Source organism: Python bivittatus, unplaced genomic scaffold (genome assembly GCF_059951505.1).
Source record: "Python bivittatus isolate LINGU-HERP-01145 unplaced genomic scaffold, Pbiv_v1 ctg000700_np1212, whole genome shotgun sequence".
NCBI classification, from domain to species: domain Eukaryota; kingdom Metazoa; phylum Chordata; class Lepidosauria; order Squamata; family Pythonidae; genus Python; species Python bivittatus.
In genome coordinates, this window is record NW_028277098.1 from 59,915,225 (window position 1) to 59,933,443 (window position 18,219).

An 18,219-nucleotide genomic window follows, 5' to 3' on the forward strand; every position below is an offset into this window, starting at 1 on the left:
CAAAACCAGAAATATTTAATGGATGTGGCTGTTGGCATAGTCCAAACACCTACATTTGAAGCAACTTCCAAATAGCATGTGCTTTATATTGAATCAGTAGAGAGCATTAGGAAAATAGAAGCATTTAAACGGCTAACGAAGTCACTGTTTATGAAATAGTCTGGTTATTGAATCCAAGTAACAAATGAATTAAAAATGCTCTAATTCTGTCTAAGGATAAAAAAGTAAATTAGTGGTCCAAGCATATAGGAGAGGAAATAGCTTCACCCAGAAGAACTAATCACTATAATATATGCTCAGATAGGCCACCAGGTTCCGATGTCTCTTGAATTCTTTATCTGTGAGCAGCTGTAATAAATCCAAATAAAAAATATTAAATATATGTTGACAATTACTGTACAAATAATAAAAAAGCATAAATTAATTTGGAGACCAGTTTGCTTGGCATGATATGGATATGATTTGTCATTTTCTTCTGGAATACTTTTCCAACTTCCCTGTTTAGGCTGGAAAGGTCTCCCACCCAAGTAGTAATCAAGACTGTTCCCCCTTAGCTTTCTAGGTTGGCTAAGTGCTTCCTCCTAACTGTGCAAAAGAGAAAACAAACCCATCACCACAAAACTTCTTCAAGCAAAGAAATTCTGCAGGAACAGATATAAGTGTTTATTAGCTTTTAAAAGTGTGTTCTTTTATAACTTTTAATCATGTATTTATGATTTTAATTTGATGTAAGCTGCCCATCTCCCCCCATTGTGGGGAGATGGGCAGGGACAAGTCTATTAAATAAAAAATTAAATAAATAAATAAAAGATAACTACCTTAAAGAAATTATGAGCTAAACTACAAAGAATTATATTATTGTAATTTATATACTAAAGCTAGCATGGTACAGTGATAATGTACTGGACTGGGAGTAGGGACACCTGAGTTCTAGCTCTCCATTAGGCATGGAAACCAGCTACATGACTTTGGGCCACTCGCTATCTTTCAGCCCTAGACTAGAAAGTTGAAAAATATCCTAGAAGAAGGTAATGCCCAACCACTTCTGCAATGTTGCCAAGAAATCAAGATTGTTTCAAAGGCACCCCCCCCCAAAAAAGGTATTTAATTTCTATATCAGTTAGAGGAGTGTCAGTCGGGACTATGCTGCACAGTATAGAAGCTTGACCCTTCCATCCACTATTCTCCCTTTCCTTTCTCATTGGTGGTGAGAAATTGCTGTATTCATAGATCCTACCCAGGGAGCAGCAGAGTTAGCAGAATCTCTATATTCCTCTTCCCAGTATGTCTATTTGTTATGGTTCAAACCTAGAAGGCAGAGGCCTAGAATAAGCATTTTTGTCTATTTAATCTTAACCATGCTGGGTCGTAGGACAAGAATGTATCAAAGAGCAACAAAATCACATAAAGGCCTTTATTTAAAATGTAACCATTTTAAGGGCCTATCTGAAGAGAGTAGGCCAAACACCCTTTTGGGGAGAGAGGAAGTTTACAAAAGATGTGGGGCCATCATGAGAAGGCCCTAGTTTAGTATCCACTAACCTATTGGCTTGTAAGGCAGATTTGAGAACAGGACATCTATAACCAGACTTAGGACTTATGTCAACAGACCTTCAAATAACCTGATGCCAAGCCATTATAGTCTTTAAATGTTAAAACAAGAAATGAATAAAGTAATTGGTATATAATATCCAGAACATGTAGCCCCCAACAAACAGCCTAGTAGCTACAGGCTACCACTGTTGTTTCTTGTAAGCTGTTACTTAAGGACTAAAGGATGGTATTAGTCTATTTCAAGAAAACAAGCATTTCTGTCATTCCAAAATGTAACATTTTAAACCCAAAATTTCACACCTCAGCTCTGAAAGTTCTTTTCTGTGGCATTGGTACTAAAGACCAGTCTGGGGAACCAAACTTCCCTGGCCAGGTGACATGCCTGTGGGGCATCTTGTATGGGTTGTAAGTTCCAGGTCTGAAGAGACAGGAGAGAGAACAGAGAAGTCCTTTAAAACATGTATCACTTTCTGTTATATACTGCAGTGTTTATGCTGTATACTATATATATTAAAATAAGTATATTGTTGCACATTGTGCTGTTTTTTCCTTCATAGTTGTGCTGGACTGGTTAAATTGTGAAAACAATTGTTATAAGCTTCCATTCAAAATAGCTGGGGTAAGTTGCATAAATAAAAAAGAATAGGCTTTTTAAAAATTTTGGTTTTTTAAATAATTTTTATTAAAACTTAAAAATACAAAGATACAAAACTAATACAAACTAAGAAAAATATAAAAAGTACAGAGAAAAAATAAAAAGTGCAGAGAAAAAGAAAAAAATACAAAGAAAAAAGATATATAAGATATATAAAACTTCCCTCTTCATCAAGACAAGTACAATTTCAGTAAGTTATCAAACATTTTAACAAAAGATCTCTTCTTCCCATATATCATCTCTTATTCATAAACAAAGTATAAAGCTTTGTCATTCAGTCCTAATCAGTAAAAGCATTAAGAGTTACTAGAAATAACAACATATATATTTTAATCTTAATCAGATAAATTAGTTTCATATCCCTTTCCTTTCCTTTTAACATGGTAACTTATCATTTTCTCTAAAAATACAAAAAGCCCTCTTCTTTCCATATCTTATATCTTATTTATAAACAAATCTTTAAAACCTTATCATTTGGACCTAGTCAAGAAAAATCCATTAAGAGCTACCAGAAACAACATATTAAGAATCTTGATCTTTAAGCCCTTCAAATAGTATTCCACAAGTTGATTTCTTACCATTTTCTCTTTCCCTCCTCTCAGAAACTCTTTTACAAATTTCACATACCCAAAATAACATCTATATTTTAACCTTAATCAAAAAAACTAACTTTGTAGTCCTTTCCTGTCCTTTTAACACCGTAACTTGTCACTTTCTCTGAAAATACAACAATCTCTTCTTCCCATATCTTATCTATAAACAAATCTGTAATGCCTCAGTCCTGTCCAGAAAAACCCATTAAGAGCTACTAAAAAGAACATCATATATATTTTAACCTTGATCAAATAAGCCAACTTTATATTCCTTCTTTCTGCTTTAAAAATCTTGATGTTTATTCCCTTTAAAGAGTGTCCCAAAAGCTGATTTCCTTTCATATTCTCTTTGTCTTTTCCCAGGAACTCCTTCATGAATGTAACACATCACTTTTGTAAGTCCAAGATAAGAACATTGTCCAAGTTACTCCTCTGATTTATTATTTGTGCATCCCTTTTAATTACTATGACATCAGCCAGTTTCATTTATAAATCCAGTGTAACATCTTTTTCCATATCATCCTTGTAACTTGTCATTTTTAAATCCAGATCTAAAACAGCCTGATTCTCAGTTGTATCTTCTTCTATCTCCTCTTTTAAACCCATTTTTCTCTTAGCAGACAATCTTAAGAAAAATTTGTAATTGCATTGTTCCCAAATATCCATAAACTTTCCAAAGTTAAAATACTTTTTTCCATTCTGTATTAGTGAGCCTCTTCTCCTTTAATTATAATCTTTAGTTCTTTCTGGTTGTTTCTAGTGCCCAGCCTTCAAAATCTCCTCTTATGTTTTTATTTAATTCACATCTTCCCATGGGAAGATTTCTTACACTTAGATTCAAAATCTTCATATATTTTTAATAAGATGTTAAATAACCTACAGAAGGATTCTTATAATTAATTTCAAAATCTTATTTCCAATCCATCTGGCCCCTTAGTTCATTTATAACTTTCCAAAATCAACATTCTAATCACCCTGTTGCTGTTTATTTCAAAATAATTTTTTAAAAAAGTCTTTAAACTTACAAGAAACTTCTTTTGCTGAGGGTTGAAGGAGAATCACCTGGTGTGATAAAACGTGTCGTTCTGAAGGTTCTTAATAACCAAAACGCAGTTAACAAGCAATTTCCAAAAGTGACTAAGAAAGGAAGTGGGCAAACCCAGTGTCCATTTGAAGGCTCTAAACAGTGGCTTGGGCAAAGCTGACTTTCCCTCAGCTCCCAGAGCTCTAAAACCCACTGGAGACAGATATTTATGGTCTTCTTGCAGGGAGCCTCTGTGTAGAGTGCCTGTGGGCAATCCCAGGTCATCCCCTTTATCTGGAGAGGAATTTTAAGGTGCCAATCCTTTCACTGGCTCCTTGTTCTGCCGCAGTTGTGGGCTCCACTAAAAGCGGAGCCATCTTCAGTCTGCCATTGCTTCCCTGGAAGTCCTAAACTTTTGCTGTAGTATTTCACCTGTCTTTTTTCCTTTTCATATCAATAAACATTAAAGAAATAAGATTATAGTGGGAATGGGATAAAAGTTTAAAACTTCATGATGAAGAAGGGTGTAATTATTTGAAGCATTTTTATTTAGCTCTTTAGACAGAAAAGCTTCTAGAATTTTATTAATGCAATCCATTAATAAAAAAGCAGTCTGTGCCAATAATTTACAATCAAAATGACTTAATTTAATGCAAAAAGTATGCCTTGTTATAACAGATTAACAAAACAGATATTTATATTTGGGTTCTGTTGATTTTTCTCCCACGCTGTTTTCAAATGAAAAATCCCACATGGCTTGTACAACAGTAATTTCACTGCTGTATCAGGGCAATTTTTACATAGAGTCAAGATCAAGATATATACAGTACTGTGCAAAAGTTTTAGGCAGGTGTGAAAAAATGCTGTAAAGAATGCTTTCAAAAATATATATTGTAATTGTTTATGCTTATCAATTTACAAAATGCAAAGTGAGCAAACAGAAGAAAAACCCAAATCAAATCAATATTTGGTGTGACCACCCTTTGCCTTCAAAACAGCATCAATCCTTCTAGGTACACTTGCACACAGTTTTTGAAGGAACTCAGCAGGTAGGTTGTTCCAAACATCTTGGAGAACTAACCATAGATCTCCTGTGGATGTAGGCTGCCTCAAATCCTTCTGTCTCTTCATGTAATCCCAGACAGACTCGATGATGTTGAGATCAGGGCTCTGTGGGGGCCAAACTATCACTTCCAGGACTCCTTGTTCTTCTTTACGCTGAAGTTAGTTCTTAATGACATTGGGTGTATTTTTGGGATCGTTGTCTTGCTGCAGAATAAATTTGGGGCCAATCACACGCCTCCCTGATGGTATGGCATGATGGATAAGTATCTGCCTGTATTTCTCAGCATTGAGGACACCAATGATCCTGACCAAATCTCCAACTCCATTTGCAGAAATACAGCCCCAAACTTGCAAGGAACTTCCACCATGCTTCACTGTTACCTGCAGACACGCATAATTGTACCATTCTCCAGCCCTTCAGTGAACAAACTGCCTCCTGCTATAGCCAAATATTTCAAATTTTGACTCATCAGTCCAGAGCACCCACTGACATTTTTCTGCACCCCAGTTCCTATGTTTTCGTGCATAGTTGAGTCGCTTAGCCTTGTTTCCACATTAGAGGTATGGCTTTTTGGCCACAGTTCTTCCATGAAGACCACTTCTGGCCAGACTTCTCTGGACAGTAGATGGGTGTACCTGGGTCCCACTGGTTTCCACCAGTTCTGTGCTGATAGCACTGCTGGACATTTTCCAGTGTCAAAGGGAAGTAAGCATGATGTGTCTTCCATCTGCTGCATTAAGTTTCCTTGGCTGAACACTGCATCTATGGTCTTCAATGTTGCCCATTTCTTTGTGCTTCTTCAAAAGAGCTTGAACAGCACATCTTGAAACCCCAGTCTGCTTTGAAATTTTTGCCTGGGAGAGACCTTGCTGATGCAGTAGAGCTCCCTTGTGCCTTGTTGCTGTGCTCAGTCCTGCCATGGTGTATGACCTGTGACATGAAACTGTCTTCCACAACCTCACCTTAGTAGCAGAGTTTGGCTGTTCCTCACCCAGTTTTAAGCCTTCTACACAGCTGTTTCTGTTTCAGTTAATGACTGTGTTTCAATCTACATATGAAATTGATGATCATTAGCACCTGCTTGGTATAATTGGTAAATCATACACCTGACTCAAATCCTACAAGATTCCTGACTTTGTGCAAGTGTAAGAATTGATGCTGGTTTGAAGCCAAAGGGTAGTCACACCAAATATTGATTGGATTTAGATTTTTCTTCTGTTGCTCACTTTGCATTTTATCAATTGATAAACATAAACAATTACAATATATATTTCTGAAAGCATTCTTACTTTACAGCATTTTTTCCACACCTGCCTAAAACTTTTGCACAGTACTGTAAGTTTTTGGTTTCAAAAGCAAATTTTGGGAGAGTTACTCATGTTTGTTAAAAGACTAATTGAAGAGCCCCCAGGAACAGTGTAAGTGGAGAATGTGGCACAGCAGTAGGATGGCAGTTATGCTACCACAGCTTGCTAAATACATCCAAGGAAAACTGTAAGTACAGGAGTCTCACCAACAGTACTGGGACAGAGGTGGGAGCCCCAGTTGGAATACATTCAGGCATGTCAATAATAGCTAACGGTCCCCTGGACCCAAGTCCCCTTGTTCCTCCAATGCATTTATAAGAAACTAAACCACACAATTTGCATAGTTAAATCCTTTCCAAGACTTAAATGAAAAACAAAACAAAACCCAAATATAATAGCATTTTCTTGCCCATCCTCCTTAGCCTTGGACTTCCCTCTATTTTTCAGGTTCCATTTCTAATAGACATTTTTTAATTCAAGAAATGAAAAATAGTACCCAGGAAAGAGCTCTCTATCTCGAACCTGCTCTGAAAACCGGGGTATGCTGCTGTGGAATGGGAAGTGCGCAGTCTTATGCTTGTGCTCTTTGATCCATATTGACTGATACGTTGTAGGCGCAGGGGTCACATGCTAAAAAAAAGCATAAAAATGAAATGATGGAGAACGTTGTCTTTTGAAATCTATAAACACTCCAATTATCTTTCAGTTCTAAGCTGAGTGAACAATTTTGATCTTTATCTCTGTCAAACATCAGAATAACTTCTATTGTTGTGAATTAATCAGAAATGGTAATTAAAATTCAGTTTAATATTTTTGTGAACTTTTGTGCATTATCAATGACTCCAACAACACACCAGGGAATGCTATGCAGCTGGGCAATCCTGGAAAAAGGTACAGATGCTTTAATAAGTTGCAAACAGGTAGTGTGTACACTTCTATGTCTTATGAAAGATCTCTATCTAAATGGATTCAAAATACTGCACAGCCATATTAGAGATTCCTTGTTAGTTTGATGAGTCTCGCTAGCATCATTTAATGTGTGATTAGATGTTTTGGGCATATGAAATCACCCAACATAGGACATGCATATTGCAAAATGGGTGAGGCAATGTCACACAAGTAAGTCAAGCTTGATTCTCCTTTTCTTTCTGGAGCTTTTCTGAAGCGGAATTGGAATGGTTCTTCATTTTTTAAAAACTGTGTTCTTCTTGTCTGTTTGCTTAGTGCATTAATCACTTAAACCCTGGGCATAAGAAATCTTTTATCTTTTCACTTTCATATGCTCAGTGAAGATGCACAAAAGCACTGAGTTTTTAAATTATTGTCCATGCTGGTACTGCATTCCATTATTATGAATTTAATTATTTTATGTCTCTACAGCACAGTGTTACAGAGCTTCATTTAAACTTACTTATGGATAAACCTGGATATAAGCATTAATTTGCCTTGAGCATCTCTGTTCCATAGCCAATTTCACAACCCAGGTGTATCAGCAAATCAAATTTAGTTAGCTTCACAGTAGAAAAGGTGACAACTTGTAAAGTATATACAGTACGTAGTATAGACATTTCTATGTTTACTGTTTTCTTCTAGAGAAGCATGAAACATGAATTGTGAAGGATTAAACTTCCCTCTCAGCCACTCTGGTTTTTGTTGCTGGTTGTGAGTGGAAACATTTTGGCATTCTATATAAACTGAAAGTCTTAGAATACAAAGAAGTCCCTCCTTAAGTGGGACTCAGAGTATAGGACCTGAAATTCCTATATGTATGCAAAGAACAAGCCATGTAGTTCTGCATACTATTAGAGAAAATTTAAATTGTAACTGTATAAGGTTATATTGTCTTTTCTTACTCTGGCTTTGAGTGGGCACAGGATGCTTCACTTTATAACCATCAGTAGTTCTAGATCTCCTGCTGGTATATTTATAAACTTGCAGAGAAGAGGCAGTCACTAACATAATGGCATTATAGAAGCTATGTTGCCAGAATCAGCACCTTCTTCAATACCATATGCAGGCTTTCAGTCTCTTTTTCAGCATCAATAATGAACATTAATGGGATTGACAAGGATTATAAGTTAGAGAAGCTTTTTGTTTTACAGCTACCATATGTGAGCTGCAAAAATTGCTTTGCTGCCATCTAGTGGTCATCCAGATTTTTGAACTCTAGACAAAAACCTTATAGCCCTAAGCCTAGGAACTTTTTGAGAGGAAATGAATTGCAATGAAATAAGTAGACGTTGTTTGCAATTTAGTGGCAAGTCTGATAAACTGAATTCTAGAATAGAAACCACAGCATAAGGGAGGATGAAATCACAATGTACCATGAAAATACAACAAATGCATGCAATAATAGCATTATCTCATCAGTTTAAAATATTTTGATCAACTATGAGATATTGAGTTAATCAATCAAGATTTTAAAAAAATCATTTTTAATATTACTTATAGCCTTTAGCTACAGTTTCTTCCAATTTCTTTGAGTGAATTCAAAAGCATTACACCAATATGACTGCTTTTATGAGCGCTACATAACTACTCTGGAGTTACTGTTATGGTCTATCAAGTCTATCTTGACTCCTGGTACTACAAGGACAGGTCCGTGCAGCATTTCTTGGCAAAGTTTTCAGAAGTGGTTTGCCAATATCTTCTTCCAGCAAGTTTTCAACTTCCCAGGCTAGCACTGATTTAGAATGCCTGGCCCAAAATCACTCAGCTGGTTTCTGTGCCTAGGGAAGGACTGGATCTATAGCACCTTTAACTACTGGTACTCCAAGCTGGCTTAAACTACCCTACTACTCCTTAAAATATTAGTATATACATATAATGTATATACAATTTATGTTATTTGAATATACATACAGACAATAAAAATGTGCTGCATTTTAGCAATGTGTAAGACCAGAATTTGTAGAACAATACACATACTGAAAATGTCTTTACCTTGTTTATTAATTCAAAACGTGGTGTTGTTCTTGCTCCCATGGTGTACCCTTTAGTACTCTCTGGTCTGTTAGCCAAGTTATATATAAGGTTGTTCCTCTACATATTAAAAAAAATGCTAAAGTTATTCTACCCTACCATAACAGAAAAAACAATGTACAACAGCATAATACAGCCTGCAAAATGAAATACCTTAGGTTTCAAAATAATAATAGTAATAACAGAAGTAGAACGACGGTAGCAAAAGAAAGCAAAGATAGTACCAATAGTAATCGGCGCCTTAGGTGCAATCCGAAAACATCTGGACCACCACTTGAAGACCACTGGCATTAACAAAATCACCATCCGTCAATTGCAAAAGGCAACTTTACTTGGAACAGCTTACATCCTGCAAGGATACCTTTAGCACCATCAAACAACATCTGCTTATCCCAGGTCTTTGGGAAGGTGCCTAGCTGCGCGACTAACAACAACAACAATAATAATTGAAATACTTTCTATATTCATCTTCCTAGCTCTATAGCATAGAGTGATGTGACTAGAGGTTTCAGCCCTTCCTCATCCTTTAAGATAAAAATCTGACTTGAAAGAGATGAACAAAATCAAACTGCATTTAAAAGAATAAATAAAATGATACAGAAAACTTAATTTGCAGTATTCTCAGCTGACCATAGGATGATATGGTCTGCTATACTTAATAAGCTAGGGCATGATCTCCATTCCCAAATAAGATTTCTAATTAAGAATAAGACTTAATTAGAATACACAGACAATTAAAAAATCAACACTGGAGTTGGGTGGCCAATAAATTTAAAGAAAAGAAAAGAAAAGAAGCACCCTACCTAAACTTGATTACCTATTTTTTTCTTAAACAGAATTCTCTCAAAGCTATCGCCCGATTGTTTCCCTAGCTTACTGGGAGAATTCGAGCCACTTATCAGAGCTGTTGAGGAAATGGTACACCCCACTTGTTTTCCCAGCTCTGGTACAGTAACTTCCTGCACCATTTCCCACATTTCTTCCCTACTTTTTAAAAGGACAAAACTTTTTCTGATCTAGGAAGGGGATGAGTTGAGGCATCTGACTGTGTCCATTTGCCAAAGACTTCTCTCTTCCCATGTGGCAGAAGGCACTTTTCCCTCTTGAATATGGACTGAAACTCAGACAGTGGCCATAAACTGGATGTCTGTCAGTGAACACTGGGTGGGGGTTTGCAGCCTGCACATTCAGTACACAAAATATTAGGATTTGTTAGTCTAAATGATAGAACTTCTAGTCATGGATTTTTCCTGGAAACAATCATGTGAAGTAGGTGGAGCTGAAAGACAATATCAAGCAGAGTCATCTCATGAAAATTATACATGAATGGGGTTCAATTGTGGTCTCTCAAGTCCCTGAAAATATTCTCTAATCATCTGTACTCTTTTGTAATATTTTCCAGGACAAGGGACATTGCTTTTATTTACAATGTACAGTAGTATCTCTACTTACGAACGCCCCTACTTACGAATTTTTCGAGATATGATCAGCTTCGGCCCCAAAAATTTACCTCTACTTGCGAACTCGCCTCGATTTACAAACCGGATCCGCGGCCATTTTCCGCCCGTTCTACGTGGTCTGCGGCCATTTTCTGCCCATTCCACATGGTCCGCGGCCATTTTTCCACCCGTGCCACGTGGTCCGCGGCCATTTTCCGCCCATTCCACATGGTCCGCGGCCATTTTCCGCCCGTGCCACGTGGTCCGCGGCTGTTTTTCCGCCCTGCCGCGTGGTCCGCGGCCATTTTCTGCCCGTTCCACGTGGTCCGTGTTCATTTTCCCACCCATTCCATGTGGTCTGTGGCCATTTTTCCGCCCTGCCGTGTGGTCCGCAGACGCCGGAATGGATTAATGGTAATTACATTGAACCTTATGGGAAAATTTACTTCGACTTGCGACCAACTCGACTTGCGATCAGAGTCACGGAATGGATTAAATTCGTAAGTAGACGTACCACTGTATTCAAACTTTGGAAGCAATTCAAAAGGTAATCAAGATAATGTAAATAGTAAATATCCTTTCTTTACTTCAAATTAAAGATCTCTGGAGAGAAAATAAAGAAAAATGAAAGGGAGCACTACTTACCTCTGCATGGTTATAAGCTCCTGGTCCACGATCAGGATCACCTTTAATTGGTATATATGCATTACCTAATCGGTCTGGTGCATGAAAAAAGGGGAAAATTTTCTTTTCCTGAGATGACCCAAATGAATTTCGCTTCTGTACATCTGCAAACCCCAATGAGAGTTTATGTTAGTCAAAACACTATGTTTTAGAATGTCCTACAAAATTAAGATACAGAAATGGCAGGATGACACCTCTTATCTACTGGACTAACTCTTCAGTGAAACACAGAATAGAGCCAGCCAGTCAATTTCATTTTATTTAACCACCAGGAAATTGCATAAAAACATAATTAAAAAGGAAAAATAGAGGTAGTCCTTACTTACCAAGTGCCTCATTCAGTGACCATTCAAAGTTATGATGGTGCTGAAAAAATAGGTTTATGACCGGTCCTTGAACTTGCAGCCATCGCAGCATCCTTGCGGTCACATAATTGTGATCTGGGCACTTCACAACCGGCATACATTTATGATGGTTGCAGCATCCCACAGTCATGTGATCACCATTTGCGACCTTCACAGATGGCTTCCAACAAGCAAAGTCAATGGAAAAGCCGGTAGGAAGTTGCAAATTGCGGTCATGTGATGTTGCACTTAACGATCTGCAGTGATTTGCTTAATGGCTGTAGCTGGAACTGATGTCGTAAGTCCAGCACGGTCAGATGACATTTCACTTAACCGTGTTGCTTAGCGACAGGGTTGCTGGTCCTAACTGTGGTCAGTAAGTGAGGATTACCTGTAACTGTATTCAGACTTACATCATCTGTTGTCTCAATTTTATTGCAGCAACACAAAATTTAGCTGGTTTACAGATAATTTCATATCTGAGAGGAGGTTCATATAATAATCATCTCTTTAATAATTGTCTGATGCAGTAGGGGTATACCAAATATCCTTATAGAAGATACAATATACAGTTGTGGCACACAATAAGCTGTTTTTAGACCCCCAGATCTGCATGTGCTTGGCCAATGGGGTTTTAGAATACCTACCATACAAAAGTTCAGAGGGATGTTGGGCCTATCTTTCCTCACCCTGGGAAAGGTAAGAGTGTTTAAATATTTTTGCAGCTTCCCAAGTACCATTTACAAACCAAGTTTTATTTCTCAGTGACAACCTGTTCACTTCAACCTGATACTCCATACTCTCACTTTGAGAGAACATATATTCCACCTGATCATATCCCCCAAATATTAAACATGCTGCTAGTAAACCATATGATGCTAGTTTTTGTTCTATTGCAGCTTTCCAGTTTGAAAAATAATTGGCTACAAAACCAAAAGCAATAAACCTGTGGGTAAGTACTGGGTTTTCAGATACAACCTAATCATTACTCTCCAAGTCCAACCTCAGTTTCAGGCATTTCCTCCATTAATTTGAGCAGAACACTAGCTACCTCCTAGCTGCAGCAACTACTGCATGGACCTAAAGTATTTGGCTTGTGTTAGCTCCAATGAGTCTATCTTAGCTCACTTGTGCACCATACAGAATTTAGGTGAGGATTTTAGCTTCAAAGTGGTGCAAGTATTAATTTTCCTTCTTTAGTAAAAAAAGAAACACTTGGCACAGTTGAAGATCTTGAAACCAATGGGGAAGATGTGCTGTTATGTGCATTCCAAATCTCTTTGGAATGGAAAGATCCCTTTCAAGTGGAGACTAAAGCCAGCTCACTTGCTATCATTAGCATACAATTTTAAAGGCCTTTCCAGATAAGTCTAAATGCTAATCCTTTTTAAGACTACTGATTCTGGAGTCCACATTTATGTGATCACTGCTACCCATGACAGTTTTTCTGGTTCACCAGCTGGCATAAATTGGCATAATAATGGAACTAGTATGGGGCTATATGATTTGTACAACTGCTTTTCCACACAGAGAGGATAAGGACAGCTTTAAAAAATTTCTTGCTTTCCTTCGTTGTACTGAATTGAGGCTATGTCTATAAGACCTAGCCTAAATGAGACAAAATTGGAAACAAGTCATTTTCCAATGATGGAGACAATGAAAGACACTGAACCCCCTCTCACTCTCCACAGTGAGATTTGGTTATTATTTTGAGTGGTAAGTGTGCATCTGATAATCTTTAAAGGACTAGAAATATTTTCAATTAAATATAAAGAAAAAAATTCTAACAGTACAAGTGTCAGTCTTACTCTTGGGAAGCAAAACTTTGTTGAAACTTCCAGAAAATTTACATCACACAGGATTGAATCTTTATTGTAACTTATGTACAATAGCCATTACATTCGATAATCTCTGACCATTCAGACTTATTCCCAAAATTATACCCTCCTTGGATTCATATTCGGCCCCCTTTTTTCCCATGTTTTCCTATGTACATGTTTTCCAATATACACATTTTATTCACCACACTCAGTTGGTGGCAATTGCCTGTTTACATTCTCTGAATTTCTGCTCTCAGAAATTCAACGAGTTCTTCAACAACTGGGAGATAGCAGACTCTCCTTTTTGGAAAATAGTTAGCAGAGGCTGGGCAATCATCTCTCACAAATGCTGCAGTTGGAAGATTCCTACAGTAAATGGAGTTTGGACTAGATAACCTCTAACAAATAGTCCAAGGCCAACTTTCTATGATCTCTCTCTGCAGTGACTTAAACCTGTTCTCTAACTAACATGTTAGTTTGTCCCCTGTGATAATTTATTGATGAGAGAGAGGAGTACTCCATGGAAGTTTAGAGTATTGTACTAATTTATTCACTTGTTCCAGGATTAAGCCGCCCAGAGTCACTGGTTTGAGATGGGCGGCTATATGAACTGAATGAATGAATGAATCCCTGATGTTCAGATCAGTTTCTTGATTATATCTTGGAAAGCTTCAAGTAGATTTTTTTTTTTTTTTACTATTACCTGTTCTGAGATAAACAATGCTGTCTATTTGACAAGAAAGAAAATATATTGTTAAAGGTCCATAATGTGACACTGAAATTTGAAACTCCACAGCAAATACATATTTGGCAGACAGGTGTTATATATCCATCTAATTTCACTCCTACTTAAATGATGGGACAAAAGAACTTCATTATCTTTAGTATTGTAACATATTAGATAGTATTTTTAAAGAAGGCTATATATAACCACGGCTTATCTACATTTATTCTGGAACCTGAAGCAAACAATTTCAGAAATGCCTTCCTCTTCCTTGCAAATTAGCAATAAAAACACAGTAAATTAAATGTAATTGGGAGCAGCCTCTTCATAAAATCTCCTATCGCTTGATTTAAGCAGCTGCCTCAGCGTCCTGCTCAGAGCTCTGTCTTTAAATTGGTGCTTACTGCTCAGTTCCCATCCCGCGTCCTGGCTGCGTTGGAAATCCAACCGCGTCCGCAACCGCAAGTCAAGACGGCCCCATGTCGTGCTCCCCAGCTGACTCATGGGAATCCCGAAAAGCAAAGTTTACGGGATCGCGAAAATCAGAGGATTTCCCTTCCTTCCACGCTACCATATCTCCGCAGAGGGAGAAAGCGCTTCGCGGGCGACCCGCATCCCTCTCCAGCCGAGCCACGGCGCTCCCCTCCGCGGCGTTCCGACGGCTGGGACAAAAGAGAACGCCTCGCGCGCCTTCTGACCAATCCCCGCCCGACTCACCTGTGAGCTCCCACGCAAGCTGGCGGTGGCTGGGGATCATTGCGAAGGCGTCCAGTTGTTTAGCGCCCGATGCTTGCCATGGAAACAGCGGTGGGCCGGGCCCCACACTGGAGTACTGAAGCGACGGGCCGCCTGCCGCGCGTTTAGAGGCGAGGGCTTGGGCCGCATCTGCAAAGGCGGGGAGAGAAATGCTGGAGAGGCGCGCAGCGTTGTGTCTGGGGCGGGCAGCTCAGGCAGGCTACGAAAACCGAGCGACTTCTAGATGGCAGCAGCAGAATTATCGTAGTTCTTTACTGCCAACTAGTGGTCATCCGGATTTTTGCAGCGCGGTTATGGACAACCCTACGTTGCCTGGCAGCAAGTACTCGGTAGGCGGGGAGAGTATAACCTCGCCCCTCTAGCGTTCGCGGCGGGCTCAGTCCCCGAGTAGTGCTTTCAGCTACGGGGCTCAACTCTGGCTGGAAGGGAGAAGCAGGACTGCAAAGAAATGGGCTATAAAGGAGTGCCGTGTGTTTACCCTTCCCTCGCCCCTCTGGCAGCTAATGCCAACTCCGCACCTTTGAGGACGGGCGGAGGAATACCTCCGAGTTCTCCTTGGACGAGGAAAAACAGAAATCGCCCTCGCCTTTGGAAATAAAGGGCTGGCTGGGCCAACGGAATTATTTTTCTTATTATGCATTGTTATTTTGAAGGCCCTAAAACAGCCTATTTCTATACAGTGGACAGTGGATGTTGAAAACAGCTGCTCAGCTGATTCAGAAATGCTATAGCTGGCAGAAGGTGAGCAACAGCATTTCTTGACCTTGAACAAACTTGTTTGGTAGATTTGAATTCCCAACCAGAGACCTGCTTATCTATAAAGCACTATCTTTCCTAGCATATGCTTAACCCTAAACTATTCAGCTATACAGTACTTAAATACAAAGATAAAATGACACATCTATGCTTAAGTAATTAAATCCAATTATATTCTGCCTCAATCACAAAGGCACTTCTAGGCAGTTTACATTTTAGGATTAAAAACAACAGGATGGTAATAAAAATAAACAATAATACCCAATGGTAGATCAGAAGAAACAAAAAATCCAGTCCCAGTCATAAGACATAAATCCAATATTGATTACAACCCAACCTAACCCAGGGCCTGTTGCAAAAGGCAGGGATTTAAAGATTGGAGAAAGCAGGGTCAGGGCCATATGGACTTAAGGGAGAATGTTCTTCCATGGGGCAGGTACAACCACAACAAATGCCTGATTCCTAGGTCCCACAAGATGTCATTGGTTGGGCAGAAACAATGGGAGAAAGCTGATCCTAAGCCATGTACAGGTGACAACTAGCAGCTTGAATTGCAGCTAGAAACCCACTGATAGCCAGGGCAACTCACGAAGTAGAGGTTTCATGTAGGCAAAATGAGAAGTGCCCATAGCTACTGTGTAGGCTGTAGCTTCTGAATGGTTTTCAAGGTTAGTCCCAGGTAGACTGTGTTACCGTGTTCAAATGAGAGATGATTAAGATATGAATGCTTGTGAGAAGCCCCCTTCATTCCAAGAAAGGACAGATTTGGTACACAAGATGGATGGATGCAAAAGCCTCCTCACCATGGATGCCACAAGCTCATACAACCAAAACTCCAGGAGGACTCCCAAATTACACATGAGTTCCACCTGGAGGCATGCATCGTCACTGAGTACTAACAATAGTCCTTGGAAATAGAAGGTCCTTGAATCCAATGCCACTTGGATTTGCCTAAGCCTGTTCCTCTCCATCCAGATCCCTTACAGCCTCCTGGCACCTGGACAAGACTTCCACAGCATCACCTGTTCAGCCAGGTATGAGATATAAAGCTGGGTATTGTCCAGTACTGAGGATACTTGATCCCATGCTGATGGATTACTTCACCCAATGGCCTCATGTAGATGTTAAATAAAAGTAGGAGAGCGTTGAGCCTGTGGGACCCTGCAGAAGAAGGGCCTCAAGCTTACCGTCCCACCTACTGAAACCAACCTCAGAGGAAGGGGGAGGACTACTGCAACAGTTCTCCCATTCCCAGACTCTGGAGTTGGTTTACAAGGATACTGTGATCAATGATATTGAAAGCTGCTGAGGGATTGAGCAGGACCAGGGGAGCACATTTATCCCAGACCTGTCGGAGGTCATCCATAAGCACAAACAATGCCAGCACTGTACTGCTAAAGTTGCCTAAAGCCTAACTAAAAAGGGTCCAGATAATCTGCTTTCTCCGGGCCTGTTTCATGTTTGTCATCTCTGTTAGTATATATGTGTGACTATACGTGCTAACTCTAACTATATAAGTTCCTCAATTAAGTAACATTTATCTAGCAGATGCTGAAATGTTTATTTTCCAAATATTTCCTTCACTAAAAAAGAAAGCTTAAGTACAATTAGATTGGACTGGATTTTCCTTCCCCATATTGATTTTGGTCAGTTACTTTGTTGTTCCTTACCTTTTCTGTACACTCATGTTTTACAGATCCATTGTTGTGGTTAATCTCTGTGTTATATGTAATAGTGGGAAAAAATACTGAATTGGGTCTGATTGTGAGCTTTGAGATACTGAGAGAAATGAAACCACTTGGATAAATAAAAGCATTTTAAATAGATCCCATTATTCAATACTTCATGCACCTTTTCTGAAGTATGTTCAAGGGGGCTTACTTTTAGCTAAGGTGATAAAGAATTTCACAGTAGCAGTACTTATGTGCTTACCTGTATGATGTTCTGGCATGATACAAACTCTGGTTTAGGTGATCTAGGAACTGAATGATAGAAAATTTAATGGGAATAGGTCAGAATAGGGTCTCCCTCTCAAATCATTAGTGGTTATAGGACAATATAATCTTCAGCATTGACATCATATAATTATAAGCCTGGGTCACTTTGGTTTAATTATGACACATAAACTACATCATATTTTTAAGACAGGGCAGGCTTAAACTACCAGATTTAAAGCTTAGTTTTATTCAATTAATCTATTTGAGTAATTTGAAAAAAAGTTTTCAAAAAGACAAGTTTTGAAAAAATTTACTTGTGCTACAGAACAAGCCATTATACTGGGAAAAAGTCTAGTTTCAATCATTGGGAGTATGAATGAACTGCTGAGAAGTTAGTCTGAAAGTATTTTGGATACTTAGCTGTTGTGAATGGCAACGCGCATTCACAATACTGCATATTGTTGGCCTTATGCCAATCAATATTTATTCTGAATGAGGCATGGCTTTGGGGGCCATGTACAGTGGCAGATTGTTTGAGCCCCTCTCTCTTTGCTGGAATAGGAAAATTTGGAATCCTT

General features: G+C 38.8%; 1 protein-coding gene across 1 annotated transcript; it reads right to left on the bottom strand.

Annotated features, from left to right (window-relative positions):
• Positions 1 to 2: 2 nt before the first annotated feature.
• On the bottom strand, positions 3 to 17,689 carry CIMAP3 (ciliary microtubule associated protein 3). The gene is made up of 7 exons (XM_007426398.4): positions 17,637 to 17,689; positions 14,910 to 15,077; positions 11,266 to 11,408; positions 9,143 to 9,241; positions 6,696 to 6,829; positions 1,855 to 1,972; positions 3 to 348 (listed from the first exon to the last, which is right to left on the bottom strand). The coding sequence occupies exons 1-7, from the start codon at positions 17,653 to 17,655 to the stop codon at positions 277 to 279; spliced, it is 753 nt and encodes a 250-aa protein (XP_007426460.2). The 5' UTR covers positions 17,656 to 17,689; the 3' UTR covers positions 3 to 276.
• Positions 17,690 to 18,219: the final 530 nt, after the last annotated feature.